Source organism: Taudactylus pleione, unplaced genomic scaffold (assembly GCF_031769625.1).
Source record: "Taudactylus pleione unplaced genomic scaffold, aTauple2 ptg000585l, whole genome shotgun sequence".
In the NCBI taxonomy this organism is placed as follows: Eukaryota; Metazoa; Chordata; class Amphibia; order Anura; family Myobatrachidae; genus Taudactylus; species Taudactylus pleione.
Window position 1 is genome coordinate 20198 of NW_028284987.1, and position 14791 is coordinate 34988.

Sequence of the window (14791 nt, forward strand, 5' to 3'; positions counted from 1 at the left end):
AATGATAGCTGTGAATTGAAAAACCGTCCGGCCTTCCCCAAGCAAGGATAGATGGGTAGTTACTGGCATTAGCCTAAGGCAGCAAGCAGGGTGCTGGGGCCATACAGAAAATAATCCACAGATGTGTTAGACTCCTAATCAGGCCCACAATTTGTAGGAATAATCTGGTAGCCCAACAAGGTACATAATCTTGAAAACTAAGTCTACAGCGTAAATTAAGAGTTATGGTAGATTTAACTTTATTAACTCTATTTCTTCGAGGTCCATAGGATCCACAGGGATACCATGGGGTGTGTGTGGTTGTAGTGATCCGGGCAGCAAACAGTCAAGCTTTAGCTCCCAGGATGCCCTTGTCCTCCTCCGCATATAACCCGCCCCCAAGCACACAGTTTTGTAAACAAACCCAAGGCAGGAGCAGAAAAGAAGAGAGGGTAGAACATTACTCTCAAGAAACACTCTCCCAGAAGATGAAGGAATCAGTGATCAAGAGAGAAAATACCCATTGAAGCCAGGTACGTCAGGGTGGGCGCCCTGTCGATCCTATGGACCACGAAGAAAGCGTTAACAAAAGTCTACCATAACTCTTAATTTCTTCTTCAGGATCCATAGGGGATACACAGGGATACCATAGGGATGTCATATAGTAGTTTCCCTAAGGGTGGAGACGCTCCTGAGCAGGAAGGAGAATCCGATCCCCAAAGGAAGCATCCTGGGAGGCAAAGGTATCAAAGGTGTAGAACATGAGAAAGGTGTGATCGGAAGACCACGTGGCCACCTTTCACAATTGTTCAGCGGAACACCACATCGAACCGCCCACGAGCGTCCCACAGACTGAGTAGAATGTGCTGTAACCCTGTTTGGAACAGGAAGATCAGCTTGCGTGTAGGCCTGAGAGATTGTCATGCGGAGCCATCGAGCCAGAGTCTGCTTGTTAGCTGGACAGCTTCGCTTGTGAAGCCATACAACACAAAAAGAAAATCTGATTTCCTCAAGGAATTTATACGATCCACGTAGATCCGAAGAGCACCAACCACATCCAAGGAAGCTTCACCTGCAGAAAGATCCTAGGACTGGAAGGCTGGAACCACAATCTCTTCATTCAAATGGAACCAGGATACCACTTTAGGGAGGTACCCAGCCCTGTTACAGATGACAGCTCTGTCCGGATGAAAGATAAAAAACGGAAAGTGACAGAGTGCTGCCAAATCAGATACCCTGCGGGCAGAAGAGATAGCGAGGAGAAAGTCTTTGGTGTCAGTAACGGAGGAGCCTGTAGAGCCCTGAGAACCTTGGACAAATCCCATGGAGCCACCGGAGGGACAAGAGGAGGTTGAAGGCCAGAACCCCCTGAAAGAATGTTCTAACATCAGGCAGGAGAGCAATCCTTCACTGGAACCAGATTGACACAGCAGAAACTTGAACTCTAAGGGAGGCCAGGTGGAGACCAAGATCTAATCCAGCCTGGAAAAAGGCAAGCACCCAGGAGACCATAAAAACTGTAGGGCCATAGCCTCTGGGGGAGCACCATTGAAAGTAAGAGTATCAAACTCTGTAATAGATGCTGAGGCAGGCTTACGTGCCCTGAGCATCGTCTGGACCACAGAGTGAGAGAAACCCTTGGCTCTTAAGAAGGAAGACTCAAGACTCAAGAACCACGCCGTCAAAGATGAGGTAAGTCCGGATGCAGGCAAGGATGTTGTGCTAGTAGATCCTGCTGTAGAGGAAGTGGAAACGGAGAGACTTCGTAGGTCGGTGAACCAATTTCGCCTGGGCCAGGCCAGGGCATCGCTGTGCCGTCTACTTGCTTGAACTTTTGAGGAATCCTCGGGAGGATGGAGATAACAGGAAAGAGGTATGAGAGATTGAAGTCTCACCTCACTGCCAGAGCATCCACGAAGGCAGCTGAGGGTTGTCTGGTCCTGGACCCGTTCCTGTGGACCTTGTGGTTGTGAAGTGAGGCCATGAGGTCTGCATCTGGCAGGCCCCATTTGTCCACCAGGAGTTGAAAAACATCCGGGTGGAGAGCCCACTCTCTGGCGTGTATGTCCTGATGGCTTAGTAAGTCAGCTACCCAGTTGAGGACTCCTGCAATGAACACTGCCGAAAGTGCTGGGAGATGACCTTTGGCCCAGACCAGAATGTTTGCCACTTCCCGCATGACTACCCAACTTTGCGTGCCTCCCTGATGGTTGAGGTAGGCTACCACAGTCGCATTGTCGTACTGGATCGGGACCGGCCTGCCCTGGAGGAGATCCTGTGCCTGAGAGTGCTCGAAGCTCCAGAATGTTTATGAGTAGGCTACTTTCTTGAGTTGTCCACCATCGCTGACAGGAATGATGACCGATTACTGCGCCCATCCGCGAAGGCTGGCATCTGTCATGAGAAGTTCCCAATCTGGAATCCAGAAGAGGCGACCCTTGTCCAGACGGGACGTCTGTATCCAGCATGAGAGGGAAAGCCGAACCTCCAGAGAGAGGAGGATCGTCTGGGACCGGATCAGATGATACTGTTCGTTCCACTGGGAGAGAATGAGTTGTTGAAGGGGACAGGAGTGGAACTGGGCATACTCCACCATGTCGAAGGTGGATACCATGGACCCCAGGACCTGCACTGCTGAGTGAATGGATACTTCCGATTGTGGAGCAAGCTGTGGACCTGCAAGTGTATTGTTCAAATATAGTCCACTGGCAGAAAGAACATCTGTATTTGAGAATCTAGGAGTGCCCCCATTCGCTGTGTTGGAGATAGGGAGGACTGTTTCCAATTGATGATCCAGCCGTGTGTTTGCAGGCAGTCCACAGTCAGCTGGAGATGGCGTAACACACCTGGTGATTCTGACTCCCTGGCGTCTGTGCCGTCATAACCGCCATTATTTTGGTATATACCCAAGGGGCTGTGGACAGACCGAAAGGCAGTGCCCGAAACTGGTAATGTTGCTGCAGAACAGCAAACCGTAGGAACCATTTGTGGGTTGGAGTAATAGCTACATACAGGGATGCATCCTGAATGTCCACAGAAACCATGAAATCCCCAGGCTCCATTGCCAGGACAATTGATCGTAAAGATTCCATGTGGAACTTGGGCACTCTGATAAACCTGTTGAGGAGTCTGAGATTCAGAATAGGCCGATAAGACCCATTCGGCTCCTGAATCAAAGAGGGAGTGGAATAAAAACCAGTTCCTTTCTGAGCCAAAGGCACCGGTATTATCACACCTGAACGCAGCAGGGAGTGAATGGCCTCCTGGAAAGCCAGGGCCTTGGTAGGGTCTGATGGGGGGCACCATTACTAAAAAATGCTGGGGAGGACGCCTCAGGAAGGTGAGGGAATACCCCCTGAGAGACCCAAGCATCTGTTGTTTGAAGCCAAGAGTTGGAAAATAGAAGAAGTCTGCCTCCCACCCTGGGATCCCCAATCAGGCTGAGGGTTTGTCGTCCGACTTGGAAGCTGGACGTCTGGCTGTCCAAGACTGCTTGGATCGCGGCTTGGTGGTCTTGTGAGAACTAGACTGTCTGGGAAAGGCCTGTCCTCTTGTCTGGACCGAGAAGAGGACAGCCTAGGCTTAAGGGCAGCTGCTGATGGCAGAAAGGCAGATTTTGAGGCTGCCATGGTAGCCAGAATCTTGTCCAACTCTGCGCCGACCAGCCCGTCTCCAGAGAAGGGTAAGGTTTTGAGTGCCATCTTGGATCCCGTGTCCGCCTTCCAGGACCGCAGCCAAAAGGAGCCGGCAGGCGACTACTGACGTTGCAGATGTCTTAGAGGGAAGGAGTCCAGTATCCAACGCATCTTCTCCCAAATAAGAGGCTGCTTCCTGAATATGACAGCATCTGATGGCAGGCTCTCTTCCAGTGCCTCTGCCCATCCTTCAATAATACTAGCCACCCAGGCAGCAGCCATAGTCGGCCTAGTGAAAGTGCCAGAAAGCGAGTAAACTGACTTAAGTCAAGTCTCTAGTTTTCCATCTGTGGCATACTGTACACAGTAAAGGCAGCGTACAGCTTCTGACTAAGCGTGACACATGCAAATCAACAGTGGGAGGGACATCCTACTTAGTACACTCCTTAGTAGGGAGAGGGTAAAAAGACGCTAGTCTTTTTGGGACCTGGAACAGTTTGCCAGGAGTACCCCAAGCTTCTCCCATGAGCTCAGTGAGCTGAGGGAATTCAGCCTTAACCACCTTTTGATGTTTAAACATTGGGGCTTTAGGCTTAGGGGCCGATTCATCATCCTCTATATTCAGGATTGATTTAACCGCCCTCACTAAAGCAAGAACATCCACTGTTAATTGACTGTGCTCCTCACACGAGTGCGACTCAGAGAGAGAACCCTGTGCATCATCTGCCTCCTTAGATGATTCGTCAGAATCCCAAAGCTGGGTAGACCGAGAGGATGATACCCTCCGCCTATGTGCTTTGGTTGCTATTGGTTTGTCCTTCCAGTAACCTTTTCAGAGAGGAAAACTATAACTATATTTAACTATATGCTCTGGAAATTTCTACATTATAGTAGTATGACAGTCAGTTTATAGTTATATTTTCTATCTGTATTTATTCAAGTGTGTTCACAAACAGAAACCCATGCTTAACAAACAACTGGTTCTGGGGTTCTAAAAATAATTACATTGTAACAAAATCTGTCTCAGCAGGAGGTTATTTTCACAATTGAGACTACTGTGCACAGGATACAGTTATCTGTTTTTTGCTCATAACAAGTGGTCATTGATCCTTTAATAATTATCATATAGAGGTGACTAGAATAGGTGACTACATAGAATGTGACCGGAAGTTTTATTTTCATAAAGAGGATACATATATAGTTCAATAAGATATCCCTCTTTATTAATAATATTTTCGCCTTTTTGTAGATTTAGTATTTAGACCATATAGATTGAATACAATTATTTTACAAGGGTAATAATCAAAAGTTAAGTTTCAATAAATACAATCATTACGCAGTATTGTAGATAAGAATGCGCCAACAAAGGAATTTCCTTCTATTCTGCCTGTGCAGAATTAATTTTTTTTAATCCTGTAGGTTAAGGGGGCCCATGTCAAACACCCTGCACCAGAGAAAACTTTAAGATCAGGCTGCGACTGGCACCATTTTTCTGGTATTTTCTTCAAGCTGTGACTTGCTACCAATTTGAACAGTTAAAGTGCCATTTGGAGAAACAAAAGCAGTCTGATCCTAGTCTTAGGGAAGAATAAAAAATTCTCCCTAAAAACTTTAACCACTCTTAGAACCGAAAATCAAATGTCTTAATTTATCAAAAAGAGAATATAGAATTATTGATTTGAGGTAAGAAAACTCTGTTGGGACTAATAGAACACCAGTATCTAGGCATCCCTGTAGCAGCCAAAAGGCAGGGCAAAAACTGAAAAAGTTGAGCCATAACTGCACATCTGAAAAAACATTGATGGACCTGCCAGTTGGGAATATGCAAATGAGTCATTCCAAGGTAACTCACATTACAAAGTGACATAACAAGTATATGCGTGGCTGTCAGCAGCAAAAAGAATTAATGTGAAATTAAGTTTGAGTCTGTAAACGGAACAGGTTGTGCTTTAAAAAAAAATGTATACAGAAATTGCCAATTGTTTGCTATTTCACTTTGTAATGTGAGTTACCATGGAATAACCCAAAGCATCCCTAACGTCCATGAAACTTCCCCTGTACAGTGGCATTGATGACAAATCTCAACGTTTCTATCTTGAACTTTTCCTCTTGAACATAAGCAGTGAAGAATTTTATGGGCTGAAAGGATTTATTTGTCTAGTATTTAACTAATAAAACAAGTTTGAATAGAAACCAATCCCCTCTCTTTTACTGGGCCTGGAGGTATTACACCTGTATCTAGCGAGGCGTGAATGGCAACTCGCAGGGCGGGACACTTTCTGATCTATAGGAAAACTTGTGAAAACACTTTAAAGGTGGAACTCTGACTAGATCCATCATACAATAGATTACCAATCCATAATATTCCCAACCAAGAAATCTCAAGTAGGACTAAACCACTGTTCTCAACATAGAAGCAAGCGTCAAATACTTGTTTGTCTAAGGGCTTGGTTGCGGATCTTTGCAGACCAAGCCTGTTTCCCTAGACTGTCCTCCATGAGCGTGGTGAACTGGCTTCTCACACATTGAACTTAACTTTATTGCCAACACACAAGGAATGAAAAGAAATACCCCATACTTTTGGTGAACTACCAGACAATTAGGAACTCTTTCCATTCATCACCAAGCCAATGATCTTATCCAATTCTGGGCCATATAAAACGCTTGTGAAAAATGCAGGAACTCAAAAGTTTTTGCACCTGCATACCAGGTTGTAAACAAAAGGGTACAGATGAAAATCTGGCGCTAAACAAAAAACACTACCAGAGCGGCATCAGCCATGTATTTTCAGTTGCTAATTCAGACACAGACTACACACTGGTTCTTCCTCCACCCTCACCTTCTACAAAGTAAAACTCTCATCAGAACAGATCTAGGGTGGAACTCTGACAGTACTATAAAAAAGCTGGTAAGGAGTAAGCCAGATACCTGTCCAAACAAGAGAAAAATACTCCTCGCTGTCTCACTGCCCTAAGGCTGACCGCAGATTCAATTACCTCTCACCCTTCACAGGAAAGGACAAAGGCAAACATTTATCTTTGCCACTCCCCAGGGATGTGTTCCAGCACTGCTGCAGTTGCTGAAAATGCTATGGCAGTGCAGGGCATGTGGTCATATCCCGTGGCCGTAGTGACGTATACCCCCAGGGAAAGACATCCAACATTGGAAATGGAATGAAGCAGAAGGAAGGACCTGGAACAGCAATTTTTAGGTCCAGATTGGTGGTCTGAAAGGCAATCAAGAGTCAAAACAGTGGCTGCAGCCTTAGTTAGTTGTACAAAAGTAAAAGTAAAATCTACATTAAGTACAGACTCTCATTTGCAACCTAGATAAAAAATATCCTTACCTGTGGCACTCGGAGGATGGTAATACAGAGGTGGAAGCATCAAAGGCATTGTGAATATATTAAAAGTGCCAAAGACCAGATGGAGCCTCTGTACGCCATGGTCCAGTGTTCCCCTTCATAATTAATTAGATTATCTCAGTGTTTACTACCCTGAACACATGGCATATGCCAGTAATTACAAGGATAATATTCTTTGTAAAACCAAAGACAGGCAATGATGAGAGTCTTTAACAACCAAAAGTTACTTCTGAGGGAAAAAAATAAAATGGCACTTTCATTTCTCATGAGGTATGAGCTAAATATATGTAGTAAATTAACACTCACCATAAAATGTTTTTAGAGAGCACTTCATCATGCGACACCACTGGATTACTAGTGGTAGCCCTTCTGAGGGAAAAGGGCTGACACTGTCAATATCCCTCATATTTTCCAACACACTCTCCAGCCCATGTAGAGACTTGTCTGCTAAGGCAACTATCTCCAGGTCCGCCATGGTCCATGTCAGGAGAGACTTCCTCATGGGGGTGTTGCTGTAAAGACGACGGGAACGCTGGATGTAGATTTCTATATTTTTCTTTTCCAGTGATGCATAAAGCTCTTCGATTTTTCGAGCTGGCAGCAACTCCCCATGTTGTTTGCGCAGGGCAACCACCTTATCATCAAGTAGCCTTAGCCTCTTGGCACTTTCTTTGCTCTCATCTTTCATCAGCTCATAATTATCTCTCAGTTTTACCTCAAAGACATCATCTAAGAATGCAAAAGAAAATTGTTTAACTCTTAGCACAAGGTCTGGTGGGAGAGGCTCAGGTCCAGTTCGTGGAGAACGGTGGAGTCCTTTCAACCACTTTTGAACCCCTATGGCCTGGTCAAATATGCAGGAGAAGTCATAACGATGGGGAAACTCCATAGAAACATTGCTAAAAGACAGAACCCAGGCTCGGTTTCTCTCCGTGAGCAGCGAGTTAAAATGGCTGCGGTGTAGCAGCAAATCTTCCACTTCAGGCAGTCTTTGTGCATCAACGTCTTTAAATAGGAATATGTTGTGTCCATCGGCATTGACAGTCACTTCTGGGCAGCGCAGCTGAAGAGAGCCCCCATGTTGGCTAAGGTAGATGTTTTGAGCTCTGAACAGGAAATAGTTATCCGGAGAAATAGTGGTTTGCAACCTGACAGAGTTCAACTCCAGTGTAATCTGCATTCCCCTGCGAGGAGGACTTCCTGCAAGTGGACTATGAGACTGCTGGGGTGAACAATCTTGTGAAACATGGCTGGCCGGGTCAGAAACCTGGGTTCTCTCAGCTAAGGTTGTGAATAGCAGATTCCTACACTGCAGGGTGGATAAAGTGTGCTGATACAAGTACATGTGATCCCAGGGACTCCAGTGCAGAGTCAATTCTTCCCCACACTGCACCTGTAAACAGTGAAACACATCTTTATCATGCAGCATTTCTGTATAGTATCTAACAACATATATCTCCATTTAAAAGCCAATGAGCTAATTCCCACACGAAAAGCGAAGCTGAAGAATACAAGTCATCTATTAAGACATTCCAGTAGTTCATTAGTGTCTTTCTCTAGGTTATTTCCAACAGAACAAATACATAATATCATACCTCTGAACCTCATTAAAATGGTAAATGGATGTGTGATCTCCATAAGCCATAGTTGCAATAACTGCCATCCAACTTACCTCCAAGGCGTGGATAGTGGTGTAGTAAGACAAAGACATTATGGAGAAACAGAGCAGCGGGTCATTAATGTCTAGGGCTTTGCAGCATGTTTCCATCTTCTCGGTGATGGATTTCAGCAGAGACAAGGCCACACCTTGCAGGCTCAGACTGCACGTCTCTGCACTTCCTGCTAGGGTAACTAGGTCTAGCCTCACCTGAGAGGCGCCTGTAAACAATAGATAAAACACACAAAACCGATTAACCTGCATTTATTATATAACATATATTTATAGTTTGTATCATATCTTAAACTATACTATAATCTAACTCCGTGGTACCCAAACTTTTTTGAATCACGGCGCCCTAGAGTAACAGCATTGTTTTCACGGCACCCCTAAGCCAAATGTTTGCTATTGAGAAATTTAGAAAATATGTAGTAATGTAGTAAAGTGAAGTAAATTGTGCTTACCTGTCATCCTTAGGCTCAGTTATGTGGTTGTGGACAGGTTTGAGCTTCTGTTCATCCACATATTTACATTACATTGACCATAAATATAGATTTTGTGATGGACCACCAACCTGAGGCACCCCTGCAAGTGTCCCAAGGCACCCCAGGGTGCCACAGCATACAGTTTGAGAACCACTGGGCTAAATGATTTATACAAACCTAAAAACCAAATGGCTGGTATTGTGGTATATTACTAATGAGGCCTGCAAATTCTGGCAGCCAGCCAGCTCAGAGCATGCTGCTATAAGCACAGTTATGGTGACAGGACTACGTTAAGTGCAGTTTACAAGGAGCCATTAGTGGAGAGGTCATAACGCCTTCATAAGGTTGTAACCCTGCTGACCATGCCGGTCAGAAGTGGACATTAGCTCTAGCCATATTCTTTTTTTCTATACACAGGCACTAGTGACCTTTTACCCCTTAGATATTGTTTGCGGGAAGCCATGCAAGTCAAGCTATGACCTATACTACTATCTGCCTGATTCAGATATACAGTCTGTGATCTCTATGTCAGGGTATAGTGGTGGATCTCCGTTCAAGCAGTGGGGAAAAAAGGATAACTTTAAACCATAACCCTAGGTATATGGATAAATGCATGGTAACCCTTTGCTGTATATGAAATGAGAAGCAGCATCCACCTTAATAGAGTGTTACACAGGGTGTAGTCTGTGTCTCATTATTAGCACAATTACACAAGTATTTAAAGCAATATTGTGACCGCAGCAACAGTAATCTACAGACATCAGGCCATTACCAACTAATAATGCCTTGGCTGATGGAGTTGAAGGCTTGAGGTTAAGGACATATCCTTTTATACTCTCATCTGTCCCATGTGCACTGACAGGCATGGTGAATTAAGCAACAGACGCCGAATATGCACTTAGTTTCATATCTGTAAGAGTTACAAACCTTTCAAGATACTTCCTATAGTCAAATACAATTAAATATGAGTTGCATGCTGACATCATTGCTATATACTTACCCACCAGATTGGACAATGTAAACAGATTGACTTCTTCCACACGGATATCTACTTTCCAGAGAAGGGCTGGTTTGCTACTGGGGTCCCCGCATGGAGAAGTTGGAGGGTCTTTTGTTAATGGCACAGGATGCTTAGGTGCTACCGGCATCAGGTTCAGCACACGCAAGATACACTCTGCACATGTCTCTGAGAATTCTGCCTGCAATCCTTGCACAGTGGATTCTATGAAGAGGGTGTCTGCTTGCATAATACCTACACCCAATGATTGGTTGTAGCTGCCCTACAAATAGAAATGCATCTACGTTTTTGGACAAACACACAATGAACAGTGTGCAACAGTAGTTCTTCTATAATAGCAGTTAAAATGTTGTAAAACAATGGAAGCAAATCACAAGATTATTGCAATCATAAGCCATTACAGAGTTATGCAGAGATGGTCACAGACTCCACATAGAGATAACCCTTGTTTACACAGAAATCTCCATCTAAGATTTATTTCTTTAATCATTAGTGTGTGTGCATGCACCATACATTGTGGTCACAGTGCAAGATCACCTGCAATTTAAACAGAACAAGCCTATGTACCCAGCAGCATATCCTGGCATATTAGAGTTACATCTCTGCTGTGTTACTATGCATGCTGCAGTGGAGAAGAGGACCCAGTGGGGAAGTTAAGTAAATAATTATATTAAGGATTAAATAATCATGGAAAAATATGAGATATGGTAAGAACTTACCCTTGTTATCTCTATTTCTACGAAGTCCATAGGGTTCCACAGGATACCTTGGGGTATAGGTGTGACGTCAGTCGCAGGGCACCAAAGAGTTAAGCTTTCAGCCTCCCAGGATGCACTAGGTCCCCCTCCTATACCCCGCCCCCGGGCCAAGGCACCTCAGTTAGTTACCAAGCCATAGGCCGGAGGAGGAGAAGGAAGAGAGAGAACAAAGATCTGGACACATACAAGAATCACATTCTCACCAGAGGGAGATGGAAAACCGGTGACCAGAGCAAAGCCCATCTGCAGCACAGGTGCGACAGGGCGGGAGTCCTGTGGAACCCTATGGACTTCGTAGAAATAGAGATAACAAGGGTAAGTTCTTACCATATCTCATATTTTCTACTTCAGGGTCCATAGGGTATCCACAGGATACCTTGGGGATGTCCCAAAGCAGTATCCTTTAAGGGTGGGGACGCTCCTGTGCAGAAAGGAGAATCCGCCGCCCGAAGGAAGCATCCTGAGAGGCGAAGGTGTCAAACCTGTAATACCTCACGAAGGTATGGACAGAAGACCACGTAGCAGCCTTGCAGATCTGAACTGCCGAGGCACCACGTCGAGCTGCCCACGAAGGACCCACAGACCTAGTGGAATGAGCCTTCAGAGAAGGAGGGACCGGTAGGCCTTCATGAAGATAAGCTTCAGAAATAGCCATACGGATCCAGGCTGCCAAAGTTTGCTTTGAAGCAGGCCAACCCTTTTTACGGAAGCCAAAGAGGACAAACAAAGCGTCCGACTTCCTAAACGAAGAAGTGCGGTCAACATAAGTCCTTAAGGCCCGCACAACATCCAAAGAGGCCTCACCCACGGAAAGACCCGGTGAGTTAAAGGCCGGAACAACTATTTCCTCGTTAATATGAAACTGGGAAATAACTTTGGGAAGAAACTCGGGCCGAGTGCGGAGCACTGCCCTGTTCCCATAAAAAACCAAGAAAGGGGGTCTACAAGAAAGAGCCCCTAACTCAGAAACACGTCTGGCCGAAGCAATGGCCAGAAGGAAAACAGTCTTAGCTGTTAGCCATTTAAGATCCACTGAGCCCAGTGGTTCAAACGGCGGTCCTTGGAGAGCCCTCAGGACCACAGCCAAATCCCAAGGCGCCACAGGTGGAACAAAGGGCGGCTGAATGCGGAGAACACCCTGCATAAAGGTGCGCACATCCGGGATTGTAGCAATCCTACGGTGAAACCAGACAGATAGGGCCGAAACCTGTACCTTCAAAGAAGCAAGGCGAAGCCCATGATCTAGTCCCGCTTGCAGGAAGGCGAGAATCCGAGACAGACGAAACTCCCGCGGTGCATAACCTCTCGGTCGACACCACTGGAAGAACGTATGCCACACGCGATGGTATATCCTCGCGGAAGACTGTTTCCGAGCTCGTAACATGGTACGCACCACAGAGCTGGAAAACCCCCGGGACCTCAGCATGGCCGTCTCAACAGCCACGCCGTCAAAGACAGCCGAGTCAGGTCCGGGTGAAGGCAAGGACCCTGAGACAGAAGGTCCGGTCGTAGCGGCAACCGCAGAGGAATGTCCACGGACAGACCCTGAAGGTCTGAGAACCAGTGCCGTCTGGGCCACGCGGGAGCTATCAACAGGAGCGTCCCTCCTTCCTGTTTGAATTTCCGGATTACCCGTGGAAGAAGGGAGACCGGAGGGAACAGGTATGCGAACCGGAACGTCCACCGGACGGACAGAGCATCCACCAGAGACGCCCCTTCGTCTCTTGTGCGAGACCCGTACACCGGCAACTTGTTGTTGTGCCGGGACGCCATGAGGTCGATTTCTGGAAGACCCCACCTGTCCACCAGTAGTTGAAAAACGTCCGGGTGCAGGGACCATTCCCCCGGATGAACGTCCTGGCGACTTAGAAAGTCCGCCTCCCAATTGAGCACTCCCGGGATGAAGACCGCTGATATGGCCGGAAGATTGCGCTCCGCCCAAACCAGGATCCGAGAGACCTCTACGAGAGCCGCCCGACTGCGAGTTCCTCCTTGCCTGTTTATGTAGGCCACGGTGGTAGCGTTGTCCGACTGGACCTGCACCGGGCGACCCTGGAGAAACCGCTGTGCCTGCTGGAGAGCATTGAAGACCGCACGGAGTTCCAAGATATTTATTGGAAGCTCCGCTTCTGTCGGCGTCCACCTGCCCTGGAACAAGTGTGGACCCGAAACTGCTCCCCAGCCCCGAAGACTGGCGTCCGTTGTCAACAGGACCCAATTTGGAACCCAGAACGGACGTCCCTTGTTGAGGTGGGTCGTCTGTAACCACCACGTAAGGGACAGGCGAACCTCCTGGGTGAGCACAATCGTCTGGGACTTCAGAGACTGAGTCAGCCCGTTCCACTTGGACAGGATCAGGTGCTGCAGAGGTCTGGAGTGAAACTGGGCGTATTCCACCATGTCGAACACCGACACCATGGAGCCCAGTAACCTCATCGCCGAGTGTAAGGACACCCGGCGGCTGTGCAGACAACTGCGCACCCTTGACTGTAAAGCAGAGATCTTGTCCTCCGTCACGAAGATCCTTTGCTGTCCCGAGTCCAATAAGGCTCCAAGATGCAGAATCCTCCGAGACGGGATTAGAGTGGACTTCTGCCAGTTGATTAGCCAGCCGTGCCGTTGCAGCAGTGCAATGGTCAGGTCCAAGTGGCGTAACAGGAGCTCTGGAGATCCTGCCACCAATAACAGGTCGTCCAAATACGGCAACATGCGGATTCCCTGCAGCCGCAGAGAAGCCGCCATGACCGCCATCACCTTGGTGAAAACACGTGGTGCTGTTGCCAGGCCAAAAGGTAACGCCCGAAACTGGAAGTGGTCGCTGCTGATTGCAAACCTGAGGAACTGTTGATGGCGCCAAAGAATAGGGACATGCAGGTAAGCGTCCTGTATGTCCAATGACACCAAGTAGTCCCCAGGTTCCAGCGCCAGAATGATGGACCGTAGGGTCTCCATCCGAAACTTCGGGACCCGCAAAGACTTGTTGAGTGCTTTGAGGTTGAGAATCGGACGATATGACCCATTGGGTTTCTGTACCAAAAATAGATTTGAATAGAAACCCTGGCCCCTCTGGGAGAATGGAACCGCCACTATAACTCCAGCCTGGAGCATAGTGTGCAATACCTTCCGCAGCTCCGTAGCCTTGTTCCGGTCTGATGGGAGACCCGTGGTGAAGAAGCGAGCCGGGGGTCTGTGCCGGAAGGAGAGGGCGTATCCGTGGGAAACCACCTCCAGAACCCAAGTGTCTGTCGTAGTGGTCGACCAACACTGGGCGAACTGTAGCAGGCGGCCTCCCACCCTGGGATCCCCCAAAGGGAGGCCCGGACCGTCAGGCCGCAGGCTTGCCATCTGGCTTGGGGGCCGGACGTCTGGTACTCCATGCCTGCTTCCGGGGCTTGACCGATTTCTTAGGGCCAGCCTGTCGAGGAAACGACTGTGGTTTGGGCCTGCCCTGGGCCCTAGATGACCGAAAGGACGATGGTCCCGAACCAGAAGGAGCAGCGGCCGACGGGAGACAGGCAGATTTGGCTGCCGCCAGCGTGGCCACAATCTTATCCAGATCCGGACCGAAGAGAACTTCTCCGGTAAACGGCAACGCTTCCAGACCTTTCTTGGAATCTGCGTCCGCCTTCCAGGATCGCAGCCACAAGGTGCGACGAGCAGCTACCGCTGCTGAAGAAATTCTAGACACCAGAGTACTAATGTCTAGAGCCGCCTCGTTGATGTAGGTGGCCGAATCACGGAGATTGCCAATCAACTCCGCCTGATCGGCCGGACAGTCGGATTCAAAAGAAGCCTCTAATGAATCCGCCCAGCGCTCCATCGCTCTGGCAACCCAGCAAATGGCCATAGCCGGCCGTGCTGCCCCCCCTGCAAGGGAATAAGCGGACTTCAGGCA

At 47.6% G+C, this 14791-nt stretch overlaps 1 protein-coding gene across 1 annotated transcript in view; it reads right to left on the reverse strand.

Moving 5' to 3' along the window:
- LOC148481307 (bridge-like lipid transfer protein family member 2) overlaps window positions 1–14791 on the reverse strand; it is a gene marked incomplete at its 3' end in the record, with an annotated part of 95101 nt that overhangs the window by 18707 nt on the left and 61603 nt on the right. The window contains exons 14-16 of the mRNA XM_088453666.1: window positions 10121–10400; window positions 8651–8856; window positions 7285–8371 (exon numbers count right to left, since the gene is read on the reverse strand). Coding sequence (XP_088309792.1) covers window positions 7285–8371; window positions 8651–8856; window positions 10121–10400 — 1573 coding nt within the window. The remainder of the gene's footprint in view (window positions 1–7284; window positions 8372–8650; window positions 8857–10120; window positions 10401–14791) is intronic.